The following is an 18407-nucleotide window of genomic DNA, read 5'->3' as shown; positions in this document are numbered from 1 at the left end:
ATAGCAAATAACACCTGTGACGTTCATCACTAATAACAGAACAGGAGAAAAGTGTTTGTGGACTTTTCAGATACATTTTCAGCAATCACTAATAACAAAGATATCAATCATGTGTTTTAGTACTGTACTTCATATACAAATATACTGTAAGGATGGGTAAGAAAAATGTAAGGCCACTATACACACGCACACACACACACACACAGACACACACACACACAGACCCACACACACACACACACACACCGACACACACACACACTCACACACACACGTTTGTTTTTGTGAAAAGTGTGTTCATCCCATAGGTGTAATGGTTTTTATAATGTGGAAACTGTATATTCTATCGCCCTTCACCAACCCTACACCTAACCCTAACCCTCACAGGAAACTTTGTGCATTTTTACTTTCTCAAAAAAACTCATTCTGTATGATTTATAAGTGTTTTGAAAAATGGGGACATGGGTTATGTCCTCATAAGTCACCCTCTCCTTGTAATACCTGTGTCATACCCATGTCATTATACAGAGCTGTGTCCTGATATGACACAAAAACAAGAGCACACACACACACACACACACACACACACACACACACACACACACGCACACACACACACACACACACACAGACCCACACACAAATTGTGATTTTCTTGTTTGGTGATTCTGCTTGTTAACATCAGGTGTCTTCAATAATGCTCAATCATAACTAAATTAACTTCTTAATTATCTCATTAACTTCAACTCTGCTTCAGTGTTACTTTTAACACTGCTTCAGTGTTTATATGAGTCCACACTCAGAGTGTTAAATTAACACTGGAGATTTTGCTGTGTACTCTAAAGATGGGTAAGAAAAATGTAAGGCCAGTATACACACACACACCCACACACACAGACCCACACACAGACCCACGCACACACACACACACACACACACACACAGACACACACACACACACACACACACACAGACCCACACACACACACACACACACACACAGACCCCCCCCCCCCCCCACACACACACACAGAGACACAGACCCCCCCCCCCACACACACACCCACAGACCCACACACAGACCCACGCACACACACACACACACACACACACACAGACACACACACACCCACACACACACACAGACCCACACACACACACACACACACACACAGACCCCCGCCCCCCCCCACACACACAGAGACACAGACCCCCCCCCCCACACACACACCCACAGACCCACACACACACACACAGACACAGACCCCCCCCCCCACACACACACACACAGACCCACACACACACACACACCCACACACACACACACACACACACACACAGACACAGACCTACACACACACACAGACCCACACACACACACACACACACACACAGACCCCCCCCCCCCACACACACACAGACCCACACACACACACACACAGAGACTCACAGACACACACACACGTGCTGAAGATCAGAATGAGACTCAAACCAATCTAAAGAGGCTTGAACCAGTCGCACATTTCTGATCTGGAGTGTGTTTCCAGAAATCATCGTTAGCCAACTATAAACTCAAGTTACATCGTTAGCAGCAGTTCAAGGATTCAGTGTTCGTTACAGCAGCATCTCTGAGATCTCGGAGAGATGAATTAACAGAAGTGATTCCTCCATCACCTGCACATGAGGTCTTTAATGATTGTCCTACATGTTGAAGCAGTGGATCAAACGACAGAGCTGTGCTTCTGGGAAACAAAAGTATTGTTTTTGTTTAGCAGGCAATTTTTCTTTTTAATTGTTGTTTTCTTAAAGACATACAAAAATGAATGATCCATAACTCCAAAACTGTAGCAAGGACAGGCAAAAGTTATGTATATTTTGGGTTAGGGTTTTGATGAGAAACTGCTGATAAAAGCCCCAAAAAGTGTAAAGAAAAGTGAAATTTACATATTTTTGTTGTCTGACATGCAATAACTCAGGAAGGAAGTAAGCTGGGAGCAGAGTATGTTCTCATATATGTGTGCTGCAAATGATTTAAATTTAGTGGTGACAGAATAAAGTATTTTGTACAATACATGCACGTTTAAAAAAGATATTCCCGCGGTGCCACAGGAACGACACGCATGTCTGGACGCGCTCCTCTGGGGATCTGAACTCACTCCATGAAGGATATCTAGAGTTCTGAGAGATGGACCAAGATAAGCTTGATCTCCTTTAAATCATGAAACTCTGATGTAAGTAATGATATCCATGATCTGTGCATGTTTCATTAAGTTTCGAGTGAAAATGATCGTAATTATTATTATGACCACTCTGATACACGAGCGTCTGAAGTGTCAAACACTAAAACAATTATAATCGTTGTAATCTACTCCTTTAGCCCTTTCAAATGACGTATGTCAAAAACATCATAAAGCTCAGTTAGTCATGTGTCATATTACAGTAAATAGTACAAAAATGATATTTCAAAAACTACCCAGCTAGATTTTTTTTTTGTTCTAAAGATGTTCTAAGAACATTACTATTGTTCTAACAATGTTTTAAGTTTTTTAGTTTTATTTTTGTTCCCAGAATGTTCTCTCAGAAGATAGGATAACATTCTCTAAAAACATTCTAAAAATGTTTATTAATAACATTCTAAGTAAGATTCAAGCAGAGGTTTAGATGTTGATGTCTGTTTCAAAGTAATAGTTTGATTTTGATGTCACCATAATGGTGGTAAGTGTTGGCTTTAGTTGTGAAATTTGACACTTGACTTGTCAGAGTAGTTCTTTGGCTGCTGTAATCTTTATTATGGCAAAAACAACAAGAGGACATGTGCATGATGCTGGTTGCTTGCTGATGAATAAGACATCATCACGTATGTGGTCTGATTGCTTGGTTTCATATGTATGGTGTAAGTTGTGTATTATTTATTAACGTGACTCAATGGTTCAACAGCCTGAGGCCCAGCTGAATTTAAAGCACACAAACATCAAGATTCAGTGTATGAATCTCAACAATGGTGACATGCTTCATGCAGTAATGTGTTTTGGGTACGTCATACAAAACTCATCCATGGCACCCAGAATGCATTGTGGCATGAAGCATGTCACCATTGTTGAGATTCATACAGTAATTCTTGAGGTCTCTGTGTGTCTAAGCATTATGTGATATAAAGAGGTTCATGAATAAAGTAATTTAAAAAGAGTAAACAAAAATATATATGATATAAATCTGCAAGATCCAATGCATTGCAACACATTAGCTATAGTAACTAACATTAAAGTAATAGCATAGACTAGACTCCAGATACAAGCAGTTGATCAAATCATTACATGACATTTTTAACATTAGCAAATAATCCACATCACCTGATGATTTTTTTTTTTAATGCTCACTGTTTTAACCGTAACAAATATAGTTACAGCAGGTAATAAAATTTAGTAATAAAAAGGTAATATTGAAAAGACTCATACTGCCTAATTACTGATCACCATAATGGTGACGTCAAAATAAACATTTTCAATAAACCATCAACACCTCTGTTAATCGCAATAAGAACTTTTATACATATACGACATAAATAAATCTTGTTTATAATAAGTGCAGTTGGTAATACTGTTTTTGGAGTTATTTATGCTAGAGTTTGACACCTTTCAACCAACATCTGACTTCTGTGCAATGTCAGTCCACATCTAGTGTGATGGGAAGCTTTATTAGAAAGTTAGAGAATAATGTTGTAACAATGTTATCAATAGATATTTCTAGAATGTTTTTAGAGAATGTTATCCTAAATTTTAAAAGAACATTCTGGTCACTTAAATAAAACTTGCCGCTGAAAACATTCCCAGAACATGAAAAACTTCTAGCTGGGTATTTTTCCCTCCAGTTTATCAGCAAATAACTCATCAATATTTAGGAGTTTTTCCAATGGCATACTACATGCACTGTAAAGATCAGACTACAATTTTACATGACACCTATATTGTGTTGATCAAGGCTGCAGTACATGAGAATATGATTATTAATTTTTGCACAGCTAGGGGGCGTCCCGCCGGCGGTATGGACTCGTTAAGAGCTGACCAAAATGATTACATTCATTAAGAAGTTGAGATTCCAAGCTTTACAATGATATCTAATTTGTTATTGCATTTAGTGGTTGGTGAGTATGACTCTGAATGTTTTTTGGGTGCCGGAGGGCTTAAAGGGTTAATGTAGTGATTACTTCATTTCTGGCACTAATGCATTTCTGCGCGGTGTCAGAGATGTTAGCGTGTCTTTAATAAGATCAGTCACACACATGATCCCTGCATGATCTAATGTGAAGCATCTTATTAACTCACTGTCATGCACTGTGCAACACATTTCTTCTCCGTCTTCATGTTTCCATGATTTTCCCCTCTGCTAAATTAACTCTGAAGCCTCTTAAAAGTAAAATTTTCGATCTCAAGAGCTCTTTTAAGGGTTAAGATGCTTTCTGAATTACTTTTTTCTTTACTCTGATCTTTTCTTAAATTCTAAGAGGAAACTTTTCTTAGTATTTTGTTACTAAGAGCAACTCTTAGCACTGAGATCTTTCATGAAAACAGGCCTAGATCTCACATAAACTGGAAAATATTCAGTGATGTATGAAGAGCAGAGCACTGAACTATTAGTCAGTCTGGAAAAACTGTCACTAACACATTAAACAGAATATTTCACTCACCTGGCAGCTTGTGCATCACTGATGATTCTCACAGGAGGCTCTTTAATATCACACAGAGACACTGAGGAATAATAATTAACCCTAAATCCAGCGTAGAGGGGTTCAGTGAATGTGGTGTTGTGTGTGTGTAAGTGTGTGAGTGTGTGTGTGTGTAAGTGTGTGAGTGTGTGTGTGTCAGAGACGCTGTAGAAGGACAGAGAGCCGGCCGACACGTCCACATACACTCCTACTCTCTTACAGGATGAAGAGACAGCAGAGATATCAGTGACGTTATTATTGTGACAGACAGAGAAACTGTTATCAGAGCAGTCCAGACTCCAGGATTTGTCATTGTATCCAAACACACAGTCACTCTCTTCTCCTTTCCTGTTGATTCCTTTATATGACACTGATATTTCAGTATAATCTCCGCTCCATTCAGTCTCCCAGTAACAGCGTCCAGTCAGACTCTCAACACTCAGAACCTGAGGATACACATCAAATCTCTCTGGATGATCAGGATACGGCTGAAGATCTCTCACACGTGTGATCTTCTTGTTCTCATCAGACAGAACGAGTTGAGTGTGTGCTGTGTTTGGATCCAGTGTGAGATCACAGGCATCTGAACACAAGAAGAGAGAAACATCAAGAACAACACAACACTGAAGATGTCTGTGTGTTTACAGCTTTGACTAGAGCTGTGTCTGAAACCGTTCCCTATACACTATATAGTGCACTAGATCAGCTGTCACACATTCTGTAGTGATGTCTGAATTCTGAGTGAACCACTTCATTCCCTACATTCAACCACTACTGTTTACCCACAATTCATTCTGATTTCACACTATTTCAATGCAATCACAATGCAACACGGAGAAGCGGTGAGCTGGAAGCGAAAGCGAGTTTGAAGGAGAAATGCTGTTTACATCTTTATTATTTCTGCTTTAACGTTTATTTCACACAATTATTTATATTAAAATATGTTATGTAGGCAATAACTCAGTTTAATATTTGACTAATTTACTGAGGTGCATCATTAACTCACAGAAATGATGATAATTTGGTGATAATTTAAAATTTTTAAATTAATGGTGTCCTGAGGACGCTCTACGACAGTTATCTTATCTGAGCTCAAAACACTGCTCGGGTCAAGATACTAAAAATAATAAATACAGACAATTATGAACATGTCTTAATGTCTGTTTATCTTTGTTCTCAGTATTTAAATATTTTTAATGATTATGAACATAAAAGCATTACAAAACTAATTAATAATACACCTTTGATGAAAGCACAAAGCTGACACGGAGGTCTGTATAATTACAATATAAAGTCATTTTGAGTGTAATTGATCGTAATATTATTTTCTAAAATAAGGTATTATTTCTCCAGTCTTCAGTGTCACATGATCTTCAGAAATCAGAATAATATGATGATTTACTGCTCTGTTATGATTATTGGTGCTCAATCATTAATATCGGTTCTTATCAATATATAACTTTTTTTCTGCTTCATATTTTTGTGGAAATCAAGATGGCAGAAGACTGTACATTTGGGAGATGGATGTGTGCGCATCTTGTTATTTTACAATAGCATATGGCATTAGAGTTTCCATATAGTTCTGCTGTGTCTAATATGAATAGACCAACAGTTCTCAGATATCTCCAGATAATCACTTTACCTCTAATCAAGAATCAAGAAGTGCCTGTCTTTATGAACGAATCACTGAATCACTGACTCAAATGATCCATTCAAAAACACTGACTCATTCAGTAAGGAAACAGCTCTGTGTGCTGCTCGGAGATTAGTGAATGATTATTACTCGTTCATAGAGTGAATAAAATCAATGTCAAATCTGCGATTGTGCTGATATTAGAGAATCAGCGCTCTCTTGGTCGCCTCATAACTATAGGCTACATCATATGTAATACAGGTGCTTCTCAATTAATTAGAATCTCGAGGAAAGGTTCATTTATTTCAGTAATTCAACTCAAATTGTGAAACTCATGTATTAAGAATTAATTCTATGCACACAGACTGAAGTAGTTTAAGTCTTTGGTTCTTTTAATTGTGATGATTTTGGCTCACATTTAACAAAAAGATTTCGGCTTTCACATTCATACACTGAATAATGTTTCATGTTGTGTGTGTGTGTGTGTGTATGTGTCTCTCTCTCTGAGTGTTTGTGTGTGTGTGTGTGTGTGAGTGTGTATGTTTGCGTGTGAGTGTGTGTGTGTGTGTGTGTGTCTCTCTCTCTGAGTGTTTGTGTCTGTGTGTGTGTGTGTGTGTGTGTGAGTGAGTGTGTGTTTATGTGTGTGTGTGTCTGTCTCTGTGTGTGTGTGTGTGTGTATAGACCTACACTTTCGTAGTTCTGCTCTCATCCTCTTCTCTCCTCCATGATCCACACTATAAACACACAAACACAGGTTCAGAAGTTGACACTCATATAATCAGACTGAGTCAATAGTGTGTATATTTGGTGTATATCTGTCCGAGCTCAGAATACAGCCAGAGAACTCCCTCATATCCCACGCTGGGACAGGAACAGTTAGAGCTGATCAGGGTTTGATGAGCTTTTTAATCTGAAATCGATTGGATCTTCTGCAGCTTTTGAAAGCGTCTGATGAGCATCGAGCGAGGGCTTGGATCTGCTGCTGAGAGAGAGACCCTTCTGAGCAGCTGTGCTTGCTGTCTGATGAGAAAAGAATGGCTGAAAAACTGTCTGCTGGTTTGCCTGATTGAACCAGAACCAATGTGAGCTGATTTTGGGATCACAGACGAGTGACGGAGCGATTAGAGTCTCCTACAAATAGAGGCTCCTAAAGGGATTTAGCTGGAAGATCCTGAACTGACTCTAATAAAACACTGTCATATTGACAAACCAGTGTCTCCTGCAGCTGTACGACTGAACACACTGTGTGTGTGTGTGTGTGTGTGTGTGTGTGTGTGTCTGTGCATGTGTGTGCTCTTGTTTTTGTGTCATATCAGGACACAACTCTGTATAATGACATGGGTATGACACAAGTATTACAAGGAGGGGGTGACTTATGAGGACTAGAATATACAGTTTGTACAGTATAAAAACCATTACGCCTATGGGATGAACCCACTTTTCACAAAAACACCCGAGTGTGTGTGTGTGTGTGTGTGTGTGTGTGTGTACGACTGAACACACTGTGCATCATGAGCTCCTGAGAAACACTTGCTCTGCTAATATTACACCAATTATGTGTATTTCTCTCATGACACTAATTATGAATGAATCATTATTCTGAGTTTTGAGTTCTTTCACTGAACTAAACACATTTGTAAAATGGTCTGACACCGTCAGTAGCTACTTTACAGTCTCTGGATAACAAACTTGACGAACTTAATGTGAGAATCACATACCAAAGGGACATTCGTAACTGCTGCGTTCTGGCTTTCTGTGACACGTGGTTACACTCAGAAGTACCCGATACGGCCATTACACCGTTTTTCGTCATGACAGATCGCTAAACTCCGGTAAGAGCAGAGGTGGAGGTGTGTGCTTTATGATTAACACTCGCTGGGGCACTGATGTTACAGTTTTATCTACACACTGCTCCCCTGAGATCGAACTGCTCTCCATTAAAGTGCGTCCCTTCTACCTCGCGCGGGAGTTTAATCCAATCATTCTCACAGTGGTCTACATCCCGCCTTTTAGGATAGTTACAAACCCCTCCCCCGACCCACATTTGACAAAGGTGACCACATTAGCATACTGCTGTTACCAGCCTACAGACAATGCCTCAAACAGGAAAAAAACGGTTTCTAAAACTATGGTTCTAGTTCACAAATGGAGTGAAGAGAACATCTCCACACTGCAGGACTGCTTTGATTCCACAGACAGATGTTTCAAGATGCAGCAGGAGACAACATACAGGAATACACAGATTATGTGATAGGCTACATTAACAAATGCACAGAGGATGTTGTCCCATACGTTAATGTTAAATCATTTTCAAACCAGAAACCATGGGTCAACGGTGAGGTGCGGGCCAAATTAAGAGCACGGACTGCTGCCTTCAACTCTTGGGATCTAACTGCTTATAAGAAGTCCAGGTATGACCTTCAATGATCCATCAAATCAGCCAAAAGAAACTTTAGGGACAGAGTGGAGTCAGAATATCATGGCTCTGACCCCCAACGCATGTGGAGCAGTCTACGCTACATCACAGACTACAAAGGAAGGAAAAGCAGTGGTGTGTCTTTGTCTTTACCAGATGAGCTCAATACATTCTATGCTCGCTTTGAGAGAGACAACACACTTCCTGCTGTAAAATAGCTGCTGACACTGACACCTGCCCTTTGGTTCTAACCTCGAAGTGAGTAAGGTCTTTAAGAGAGTCAACGGCCACAAAGCTCCAGGTCAAGATGGCGTACACGGACGTGTCATGAGGGCCTGTGATGTCGAGTTAGCAGATGTCTTCACCAACTCCTTCAACCTCTCCTTGAGACTTACAGTGATCCCCACATGCTTCAAGCAAACCACCATCATCCCTTTTCCCAAAAAACAACTGTCTCCTCCCTGAACGACTACCGCCCTGTAGCACTGACATCAGTCATCATGAAGTGCTTCGTACATCTAGTCAAATCCCACATCTGCTCCTCTCTGCCTGACACCTTAGACCCATTGCAATTTGCTTACCGTTCTAACAGATCCACTGATGACACCATTGCAATGGCCATACACTCTGCCCTGGAACACTTCATGTTTAGTATCATTTTAAAGGTCTCTCTGCGATTGGTAAAATGGTCTCTATTTCACAATAATCATTTATATTATGAGAAAGATCAAGAACTTTTGTAGAATTGTGTTCTGCTGAGAAGGAGGTGTGTCCCCCTTTAATGGGTCTTTGAGAATGTTTAACTTCAACCAGGTTTGACCCTTATGTGACCGTGGGAACCTATTGAACCGAAATGACCGTTATGTTTTTACAACTGATTTGAAGATTACTTTGTTGTCTGGTCTGAGTATTTAAGGGGAGTGACAAAACAGTGCGGGGCAATTCTGTAGTCAGATCAGCCCATAGTGTGGACTGTATTGTATCTCATATGCTCCATAATATGTATCTTTCTGAAGTCAGGTATATTATTATTTACTCAAAAACTTAATTGTGTTGAACACATTGTGCCCATAGAGCACATTGTATAGTTGTTTGTGCTACTACCTGTGCACATTGGCTAGTTAAGTTTATTCTCTAAAACACCTGAGTGCTTTGCTATGCATTTTAGAACAAGTGTCTTAAATTAGAATAACTGTTACATGTGTGACTATGTTAAATGTGTTTGTCTCCTGTGTGGATCACGTGGTTGTTGCCCATATGGCTACAGTGTCTGTGCAGGAGCAAAGATGCCACGCGGTTACAATGTGATTCTCAATTGCACTATCCTTTCTAAATTGGCTTCTGATTGTTTCATTATGTAATTGACATGATACAATTATACCTGACTAATAATAAATTGTTATATTTGATTTATTCTAAACTCGTCTGAAATCATTATTAGTAGTAAACTGTGAGGAGGATTTTGTTACCGCAAATCTATGGCTAGGATAGGTCAAACTGAAGGCTCGAGAATGATAGGAGCAGTAGGCACATCATCGGAGACCTTCTGATTTCTGTCTATCACTGCTGTTAGCAAGTTGTATGGGAAAAGACTAAATAAACTACACTTTTGTCATAAGCAAGCACTAGGCGGCAGGGAAAACATGTATTAGTCTACCTACATCCTCTGACTAGCATCAGACTGGAGAGTTTGTGATCGTAAGATCCACGTGAAGCTAGCGTGAGACTTAAAAGAGACATTAGGTCCCCAGTGAACAGATAATTTATAAGTATAGTGAGTCCAGAATAATCAAATATCAAAATTGATACATAATCAACCTTTGTGATCAGTTTTTAAATAGAAACATTGTCTAAATGTAATGATCACATGAAATTGGAGTCAGATTGAGCATGGAGCTAGACTAGGATTTAAACTAAATCCTGATAAATTCAGAAGCGCAAGTAAAAGACTGAATATGCATTAAACCTTCGACCAGGCACTGGATTATGCTATTTGAGCTGGCGGGTGGATCCTTACAACACCTATGTGCGGATGCTGTTCATTGATTACAGCTCTGCATTTAACACCATCATCCCTAACAAACTTATAGCCAAACTGAAAAATCTGGGTCTTAACAGTCACTTATGCAACTGGGTCCTGGACTTCCTGACTGGCAGACCCCAGGTGGTTAGAATTGGCAATCACACATCCTCCTCACTCACATTCAGCACTGGTGCCCCACAGGGATGTGTACTCAGTCCCCTCTTGTACTCCCTGTTCACTTATGACTGCTCTGCTATGCATAGCTCCAGCATCTTTCTCAAATTTTCTGACGATACAACTATCCTAGGACTCACCAATAATGGCGATGAGACATCCTACAGAGATGAGGTTAACGCACTCACAGCATGGTGTGCTGACAACAATCTCTCTCTAAACATCAGCAGGACCAAGGAGATGATCGTAGACTACAGGAAATCACAGAGAGAGGGTCATGTTCCCCTTCACATCAATGGAGAGATAGTAGAGACAGTTAAGAGCTACAAGTTCCTTGGCATTCACATCTCTGAGGATCTTTCCTGGAGCCTACACTTCATGTGGAGACTGAAGAGGTTTGGCATCTCCTCTAACATCATGTCAAACTTTTACCGCTGCACTATAGAGAGCATTCTGACCAGCTGCATCACTGTATGGTACGGCAACTGCTCTTCTTGGACCGCAAAGCTCTTCAGCGAGTGGTGAGAACAGCAGACCTCATTATTGGACATAAACTCCCAGCCTTACAGGACATCTATCAGACTCACTGCTTGAGAAAGGCTCGCAGCATCATCAAGGACCACACTCATCCTGCTCATCACCTGTTTGCCACACTGCCATCTGGCAGACGTTTCCGATCCATCTGATCACGGACAACCAGACTGAAGAACAGCTTCTATCTTCAAGCCATCAGTCTACTTAACAAGCAGCTGTCCTCCATCTAAAACAGGAATACATGCTGCTCTTATGTTTACTTTCATTGTACTTGCACTGCCACTTTTTTAATATTCTTTCATGTTAATCAGTGACACTCTATAATGACTTTTTGGACATTGCTCTACTCAGGAATACATCTGCATGTGTGCTGCTCTTAAGTTTATTCATTGCATATAATGCTCGCTCCATGTCTTTCTGTTTATGGGCACTGTAGTCACTCAAGAACCTCAGTGCTCTCCACGTATGACTATGTCTTTTATGTCTTGTTATTGTCACTGTATGTGTTCGGTTCTTTAAGAATATCCCCACCGAACGGGGCGTCAGGAGAGGACACGTTGTTACAACTCGTAGTGGATTTTATTTATTCTTGGTTCATTTTTAATTACAGTTGATTAGTCCACAAATATCAGCAGCAGGTTATAAACCTGGAAAAATAGAGAGGTTATAATGTAAACAATACTGATAACCATAAAATCTAAATATAAATATAGATTACATAATATAATATATACAAATATAAATAAAATATAAATTTCAATATAGTCAGTATTTAATCTTATAAATATCATAATATACTTTGTGTAGCCATTTAGTTTAAATACTAAGCACATGCATATTAACACAGAAATGCAACAACTTCACACACACCAAATATACAATTTCAATGTTACACATTAAACCAATAGCGTTCTCAGTCTGTTGGCTCAAAGTGAAAAACAGTGAGTATAGTTCTAAGTGGCATCGCTGAGCATAGTAATCCATTACAAAATGTAAAGTGATCAACTACATTACCCATCCAGCACCGCAAACAGGAAGTAACTCGTGTGACAGTGAAACGCTCCAATTTCAAACATTTGCCTTTTTATAGCCACGAATACTATCGAGCCGACAATATTAAACATCAGATCGCACACAAGGTTTTATCAGCGTGACCAAAGTAACAGTTATCAATCATACAAACCGCGCACATATAACGGCAGCACAGCAGTAACGCAACAGACAACAAACTCAATAGATAAAAACAGCAGCTTACCGGTGGCGCATCTCTCCTGACGAGACAACATGCCAAAATGAATACTCGCTCCCACTTATAGCCCGCGCTCATTCATTACTGGATTTAACACACCTGTTTGGGATTTGACTGGTCCATGCTTCAATCAGGTAAGTGAAACCTCCCACCTATTATCCTGCGTTACATTACGAACACCCGTGACATAGTGAACGCAACACCTCCCACTTGACCGACTGATCATGTGATTTAAGGCGGTCACAGGCAAAACATTACACCACATAATATATACTTTTTTTTTTTTTTTTTTTTTTTTTTTTTTTTCATGAAGAATAGGACACCATTGTTATTGTTCAGACACCTCCCCTGACAGATGTGTGGTGTTCTGCCAGGTTTGGTCATATGGGGTATATACTCTTCATTCTTCGTGAATGGTGGTGCAAGTGGTGGTGAACTGGTGGCCAAAGAGACGAGGTCTAGGAGTCACTGGTCTTCCACAGGGATGAGGACTACCAGTCTCCTCACGTCTCGCCGTAGGATGACTGACGTCAACTGCTGAGTATTCCTCTTCAGTTGCCCAACTATAAGGGAGGCAGGGGGGCCTGCACACGTCTTAACGTCTGCGTCTCTCACAAGTCCTTTCTTGTCAGGGTACACAGCCTGGATCCGTCCGAGCCGGAATTGCCCTCGCAGTGCGTTTTGATCAGCAATCCAAACAATGTCACCTATCACTACATTTCTTTGGGTCTGGTGCCACTTTGGCCGAATGAATAAGTTAGGTCCGGCCAGTTCACTCCACTTCTTCCAGAACATATCCACCCCAATCTGGATGGATCTGAAACGGCGCCAGGGATGGGTGCACAAGTCAATTCCTCCTGTATCTCCCCCTTGCCTGGTCCTCCCGAGAAGCAGAGTATTGGGGGTCAAATACTCTATAGAGTCTTCTTGTTCTTGTGCCCTAGCGTCAATCGGCCTTTCATTTGTGAGGTTAGCTGCCTGGTAGAAGAGGGTTTGGAGCTCACCCCAGGTGAGCGAGCTTGTTGTCCCTCCGAGGCTAGTGAGAGCCCTTTTTATGAGCTTAACTGCAGCTTCCGCAGACCCGTTGCGATGAGGTGCGTCAGCCGGATGAAAGTTCCATGCCCACACTGTCCCATTCTTGGCGGCTTTGTCCTCTATGGATGCTTCCCGTAAGGTAGCTAAGTACCTATGCAAATCTTGTAGGGCAGGTTTAGCTCCAATGAAATTGGTTCCTCTATCTGACCACAATTTTCTGGGATTGCCTCTCAATGCTACAAAGCGGGAGTAAGTTTGGAGAAAGCTTTCAGATGATTGGTCGTCAACGAGGTCCACATGGACTGCCCTTGATGCCATGCAACAGAATACTATGCCCCAAACTTTTTTTCCTGTTCTTTTCTTGACAGCATCCTTGATTTCAAAGGGGCCAAAGAGGTCTAGTGTGGTATACTCAAATGGATTAGCACACTGTGAGCGTTCTGGCGGCAGATCACTCATCATCTGCTGGCACATCTTCCCTTTCAGTTTGCGACATGTAATACAGTTGTTTGCAACTTTCTTTACTATCCTCCGACCTTGCACAATCCATGCCTTCCTCCTGGTGCGCAGAAGCGTGGCAGCAACACCTTCATGGTTCTCGTCATGAGCTTCTCTTGACAGTAGTGTTGTGAGCCATGAACGAAATGGAATTAAAGGAACAGCTGTTCCATCTTCTTTCCAGGACTGGATTCGTCCTCCACAGAGAAGGATTCCTGTGCTCTCGTCTTTGTGGACCACCAAGCGGTTCAGTGTTGAGTCCAGGAACTGACTGCCATCTCGGGCTGCGAGGACCAGGTCTTGGAAAGCTTGCGCTCTCTCCTCAGTTGACAAGATAGAGCAGTTTGCCTCCCACTTTGAGGAGTCAGGTGCCTGGCATTTTCTCAGCCAGGTTTCTGCAGCCCTTCGAGTCCAGGCTATGGAACCACACAGCTTAGACAGAGAACTGAAGCGTTGAGGTTTCACAAGGCGTACCAAACCAATCGCCCAGGGCCTTCTCTGTCTGTCTGCCACTGATGTTGCACCCGGGACAGCTGGTGATGTTGATCTACCGTTGACTCCATGTCTGAGGTCCGCCTTGATGTCAGGGCCGTTAAGGTCAGTTCTTTCTTTTGACTGGGCCCTGGTAATCACAGCTGAGAAGGCTTTCCGCTGAAGTTTTCCCACATCTTCAGCAGCAGAGGGTGTAATCTCACTGGCCATCTTCATAGGCCAGTCGGTCTTAGGCCATTTCAGGAACTCAGGGCCTTGCTGCCATTCTGACCCTTCATCAAGTTCCTCCGGAGTTGCACCTCTGGTAAGAATGTCAGCAATGTTTCGTCTGCCTTCAATCCACCTCCAATCTTCCACATGTCCGGCTTTCTGAATCTCACCGATTCGATTTGCGAAAAAGGTCTGGAAGCCGTAGCTGTCCTTTTGGATGGCTGCCAGGATTGTTTGGCTGTCCACAAAGTGAATCCATTGCTTAACTTTAATGTGGCAGTGCTTCTCAAAATACTTTTTTAGGCGGGTAGCGAAGACCGCGCCACAGAGTTCTGCTTTGATCACATCTCCTTTTTGGTCGAGAGGGGTGAGTTTAGCCTTGGATTCCACCAACTTCATTACAACCTTGTCTTGGTTCTCCCACCGCAGGTAGAGTACGGCTCCATAGGAGGATTCGCTTCCATCTGAGAACGTGATCCCTGTCGGTGGGCCTATGGCTCCAGGAGGCGTGAGGCTTCTCTCAAACCTTACCTGGCCAAGTCTCACAAATTCTTCAAAGAGCGTTATTGCGGCTTCTCTAAGTTTCAGTGAGAGAGGGGCATCCCATGTGTCTTTAAATAGGTTGTCCTTGCCAGCTTCCTGGAATGATTCTCGTACCAACATCACTCCCCTCTGTTTGGCTGGTGAGGCAAGACCAACCGGGTCGTATAATGCGGCAATCTGGCTAAGAAGTATGCATCGGGTAAGGGGATTTGGTGTTCCTTCTCTGACATCCTCCATGCTCAGATTAAATCCTGTCCTCATTTTCCCTCTTTTCTTAGAGAAGTTGATAGAAGTTAGCAACCGGAGCTTGTCTGTCTCAGGTTCGTAACCGACCCCAAGCGCTTTGTTCTCCCCATCATGCATTTGGTTGGGCAGTACGAGGGTCGTGGGTACAGTTGTTTCAGAAGGGGCTCCACTCCTCCCACTTTGGCGTGACAGAACCCATGGTTTCAGGAAGAAGCCTCCCGCTCTCAAAATCTCCTCCACCCCTTTGGTGATCCTCTCCAGTGTCTTGAGGTCATCATGTGAGGTCAGGATGTCATCCACATAGCTGTCCTCAGTCAGAGCTCGCCGTTCTTCAATCATATCAGCAAACTGAGGAAGGTTGGCTGTCTCTTTCATTGCAACTTGGGCAATACATCCTGTTGTTTTATCGCTGATATTTACTCTGACGACTGCAAACTCCTCAATGTTGTCCTCAGGGTAGTCTCTCCAGAGAAAGCGGTGGAGGTGAACTTCATCATCTTTCAGCCACACTGAGTTATACATCTTTTTTACATCACCCAGTGCGGCATGGAGTCCACTCCTGAACCTCAGAAGGACACCTCTGATGGGATTGAGTACATCAGGACCCTTGTGAAGGAGATCATTTAGACTTATGCCTCGGAACTCTTGGCTACTATTCCACACAATTCTCACAGGGGTTGAGGAGGAGTGAGGGTTCGCTGGGAAGCTTGCTTTCAACAACACGGTTCTTCACAGCATCCTCTTCACCAAGAATCTGGAGGTTGTACAGTGCTCTTTCAACAGCCTGGATCAGTTCAATGGTTCTTCTTGGATTGTTTCCTTTAACAGGGGGAAGAGACTGGACTTCGCTGGTGATCATTAGGACTATTTTTGCTTTGTTCCCGTATTTGCTGTCCAGCAGCCTGAACATATCGTCGGCGGATCCACAGCTAGATAGGACGAGATCCTTCTTGACCTTTTCGTGGAGACTATTTAATAAGTGGAACTTTTTTATACATTCCACACCTTGTGGGTTACCCAATTCTTGTAGGTCCTCCCACTCAGTCTTCCAGCGGTAATAGTCCCTCATGTCACCAGAGAAAGTCGGTAGCCGTGCTCTTTCAAGGCTGATTTGAGGCTTGAGATTAAAGTTTCCTTTGGTCCTTTCCGGGCTGCTCTGCTGTGAGAGGGGCTGTGTGTTCATGTTCAATGCCCCCGCATACGTTTTGGGCTTCAGCTGGCGATCGGCAGATATGTCAGGGAAAGAGATGAAAGGAGCATCTCGTATCGGATCACCAACTGCGCTGCTTTCATCTTCCAGGTTTCTTTCTCTACCCTTCACTTGGTCTGCTTCGTCCTCCTCCAGTTTGTCAGACAACGCCAGGACCCTCTTCTTTAGTGTCTTGTGGTGTGTCCTGAGATCTAATGCCCTCGAACCAGGAACCAACTCCTTCCACTCTACTAGCATTTCACTGAGTTCAATGACCTCTCTCTCAAGACCTCTATTTCTTAGCCTACGGTCTTTGACTGACTTCCAAGGGTTAACTTCCTCTTCCTCTGCCTGAGTAATGGCCGACTCAGCTGTTTTGACCTGCTTAAAAAACACCTCCTCTGCATAGCTGGTCCAAAAGGTTTCCTGGGTGGCATTCTTTACCTCGAGGAACCTGTTCTCACACTCCGCTGTCTTTTCATCAATTTGGTTTGCAGATTCTATGACCTCCTCATCCGTTGACTCTCTCAGGGCTTCAGCATAAACATGTCCCGCATCTATAAAAAAGTCTGTCCTGAAAATCTTCCATTGACTGAGAACTTCAGTCGGTTCCAAGAGTCCCGGTTTGGTGAGAGTATGAGCCCTTTTGGTGAATGAAGCCTGTGCTCTTGATCGCACACTTTTAAGCTTTTCCAAGTCTGCCATTGTTACTCCCTTTGTGTTGACTGGAGAGACGTCAATGCCAATGTGCACACGAGCTCCTTTATCCTTGATCAACGGGCAGTTTGATTAATGATAAACTTGGGGTCAGTCAAAGAAGTGAGAGGCCAGCTGATCCTGGGTTGATTGAGCTTCCTTAATGAAGCAGTCCGTGGCTGTTTTTTGCTGCATTCAGTTCAGTGCAGTGGGCCGCGGTTTATAACTGTTCGGTTCTTTAAGAATATCCCCACCGAACGGGGCGTCAGGAGAGGACACGTTGTTACAACTCGTAGTGGATTTTATTTATTCTTGGTTCATTTTTAATTACAGTTGATTAGTCCACAAATATCAGCAGCAGGTTATAAACCTGGAGAAATAGAGAGGTTATAAATGTAAACAATACTGATAACCATAAAATATAAATATAAATATAGATTACATAATATAATATATACAAATATAAATAAAATATAAATTTCAATATAGTCAGTATTTAATCTTATAAATATCATAATATACTTTGTGTAGCCATTTAGTTTAAATACTAAGCACATGCATATTAACACAGAAATGCAACAAATTCACACACACCAAATATACAATTTCAATGTTACACATTAAACCAATAGCGTTCTCAGTCTGTTGGCTCAAAGTGAAAAACAGTGAGTATAGTTCTAAGTGGCATCGCTGAGCATAGTAATCCATTACAAAATGTAAAGTGATCAACTACATTACCCATCCAGCACCGCAAACAGGAAGTAACT

The 18407-nt window shown here is 42.0% G+C and overlaps 1 protein-coding gene across 27 annotated transcripts in view; it reads right to left on the bottom strand.

The window, feature by feature from the left end:
* The window catches only part of LOC128017649 (protein NLRC3), a 228406-nt gene that overhangs the window by 70422 nt on the left and 139577 nt on the right, over positions 1-18407 (bottom strand). For 14 of the 27 annotated variants that reach the window (XM_052603353.1, XM_052603179.1, XM_052603403.1 and 11 more), the window contains 2 exons: positions 7023-7069; positions 4685-5285 (listed from right to left, as the gene is read on the bottom strand). The exons of 7 other annotated variants lie outside the window; for them this stretch is intronic. In XM_052603353.1, coding sequence (XP_052459313.1) covers positions 4685-5285; positions 7023-7069 — 648 coding nt within the window. The remainder of the gene's footprint in view (positions 1-4684; positions 5286-7022; positions 7070-18407) is intronic. 6 more of the 27 variants (XM_052603487.1, XM_052603267.1, XM_052603675.1 and 3 more) reach the window with 1 other exon arrangement.

Source organism: Carassius gibelio, chromosome A1 (assembly GCF_023724105.1).
Source record: "Carassius gibelio isolate Cgi1373 ecotype wild population from Czech Republic chromosome A1, carGib1.2-hapl.c, whole genome shotgun sequence".
Taxonomy (NCBI): Eukaryota; Metazoa; Chordata; class Actinopteri; order Cypriniformes; family Cyprinidae; genus Carassius; species Carassius gibelio.
The sequence above is the reverse complement of the archived record's forward strand: the minus strand, read 5'-3'. Positions and strand labels throughout refer to the sequence as shown.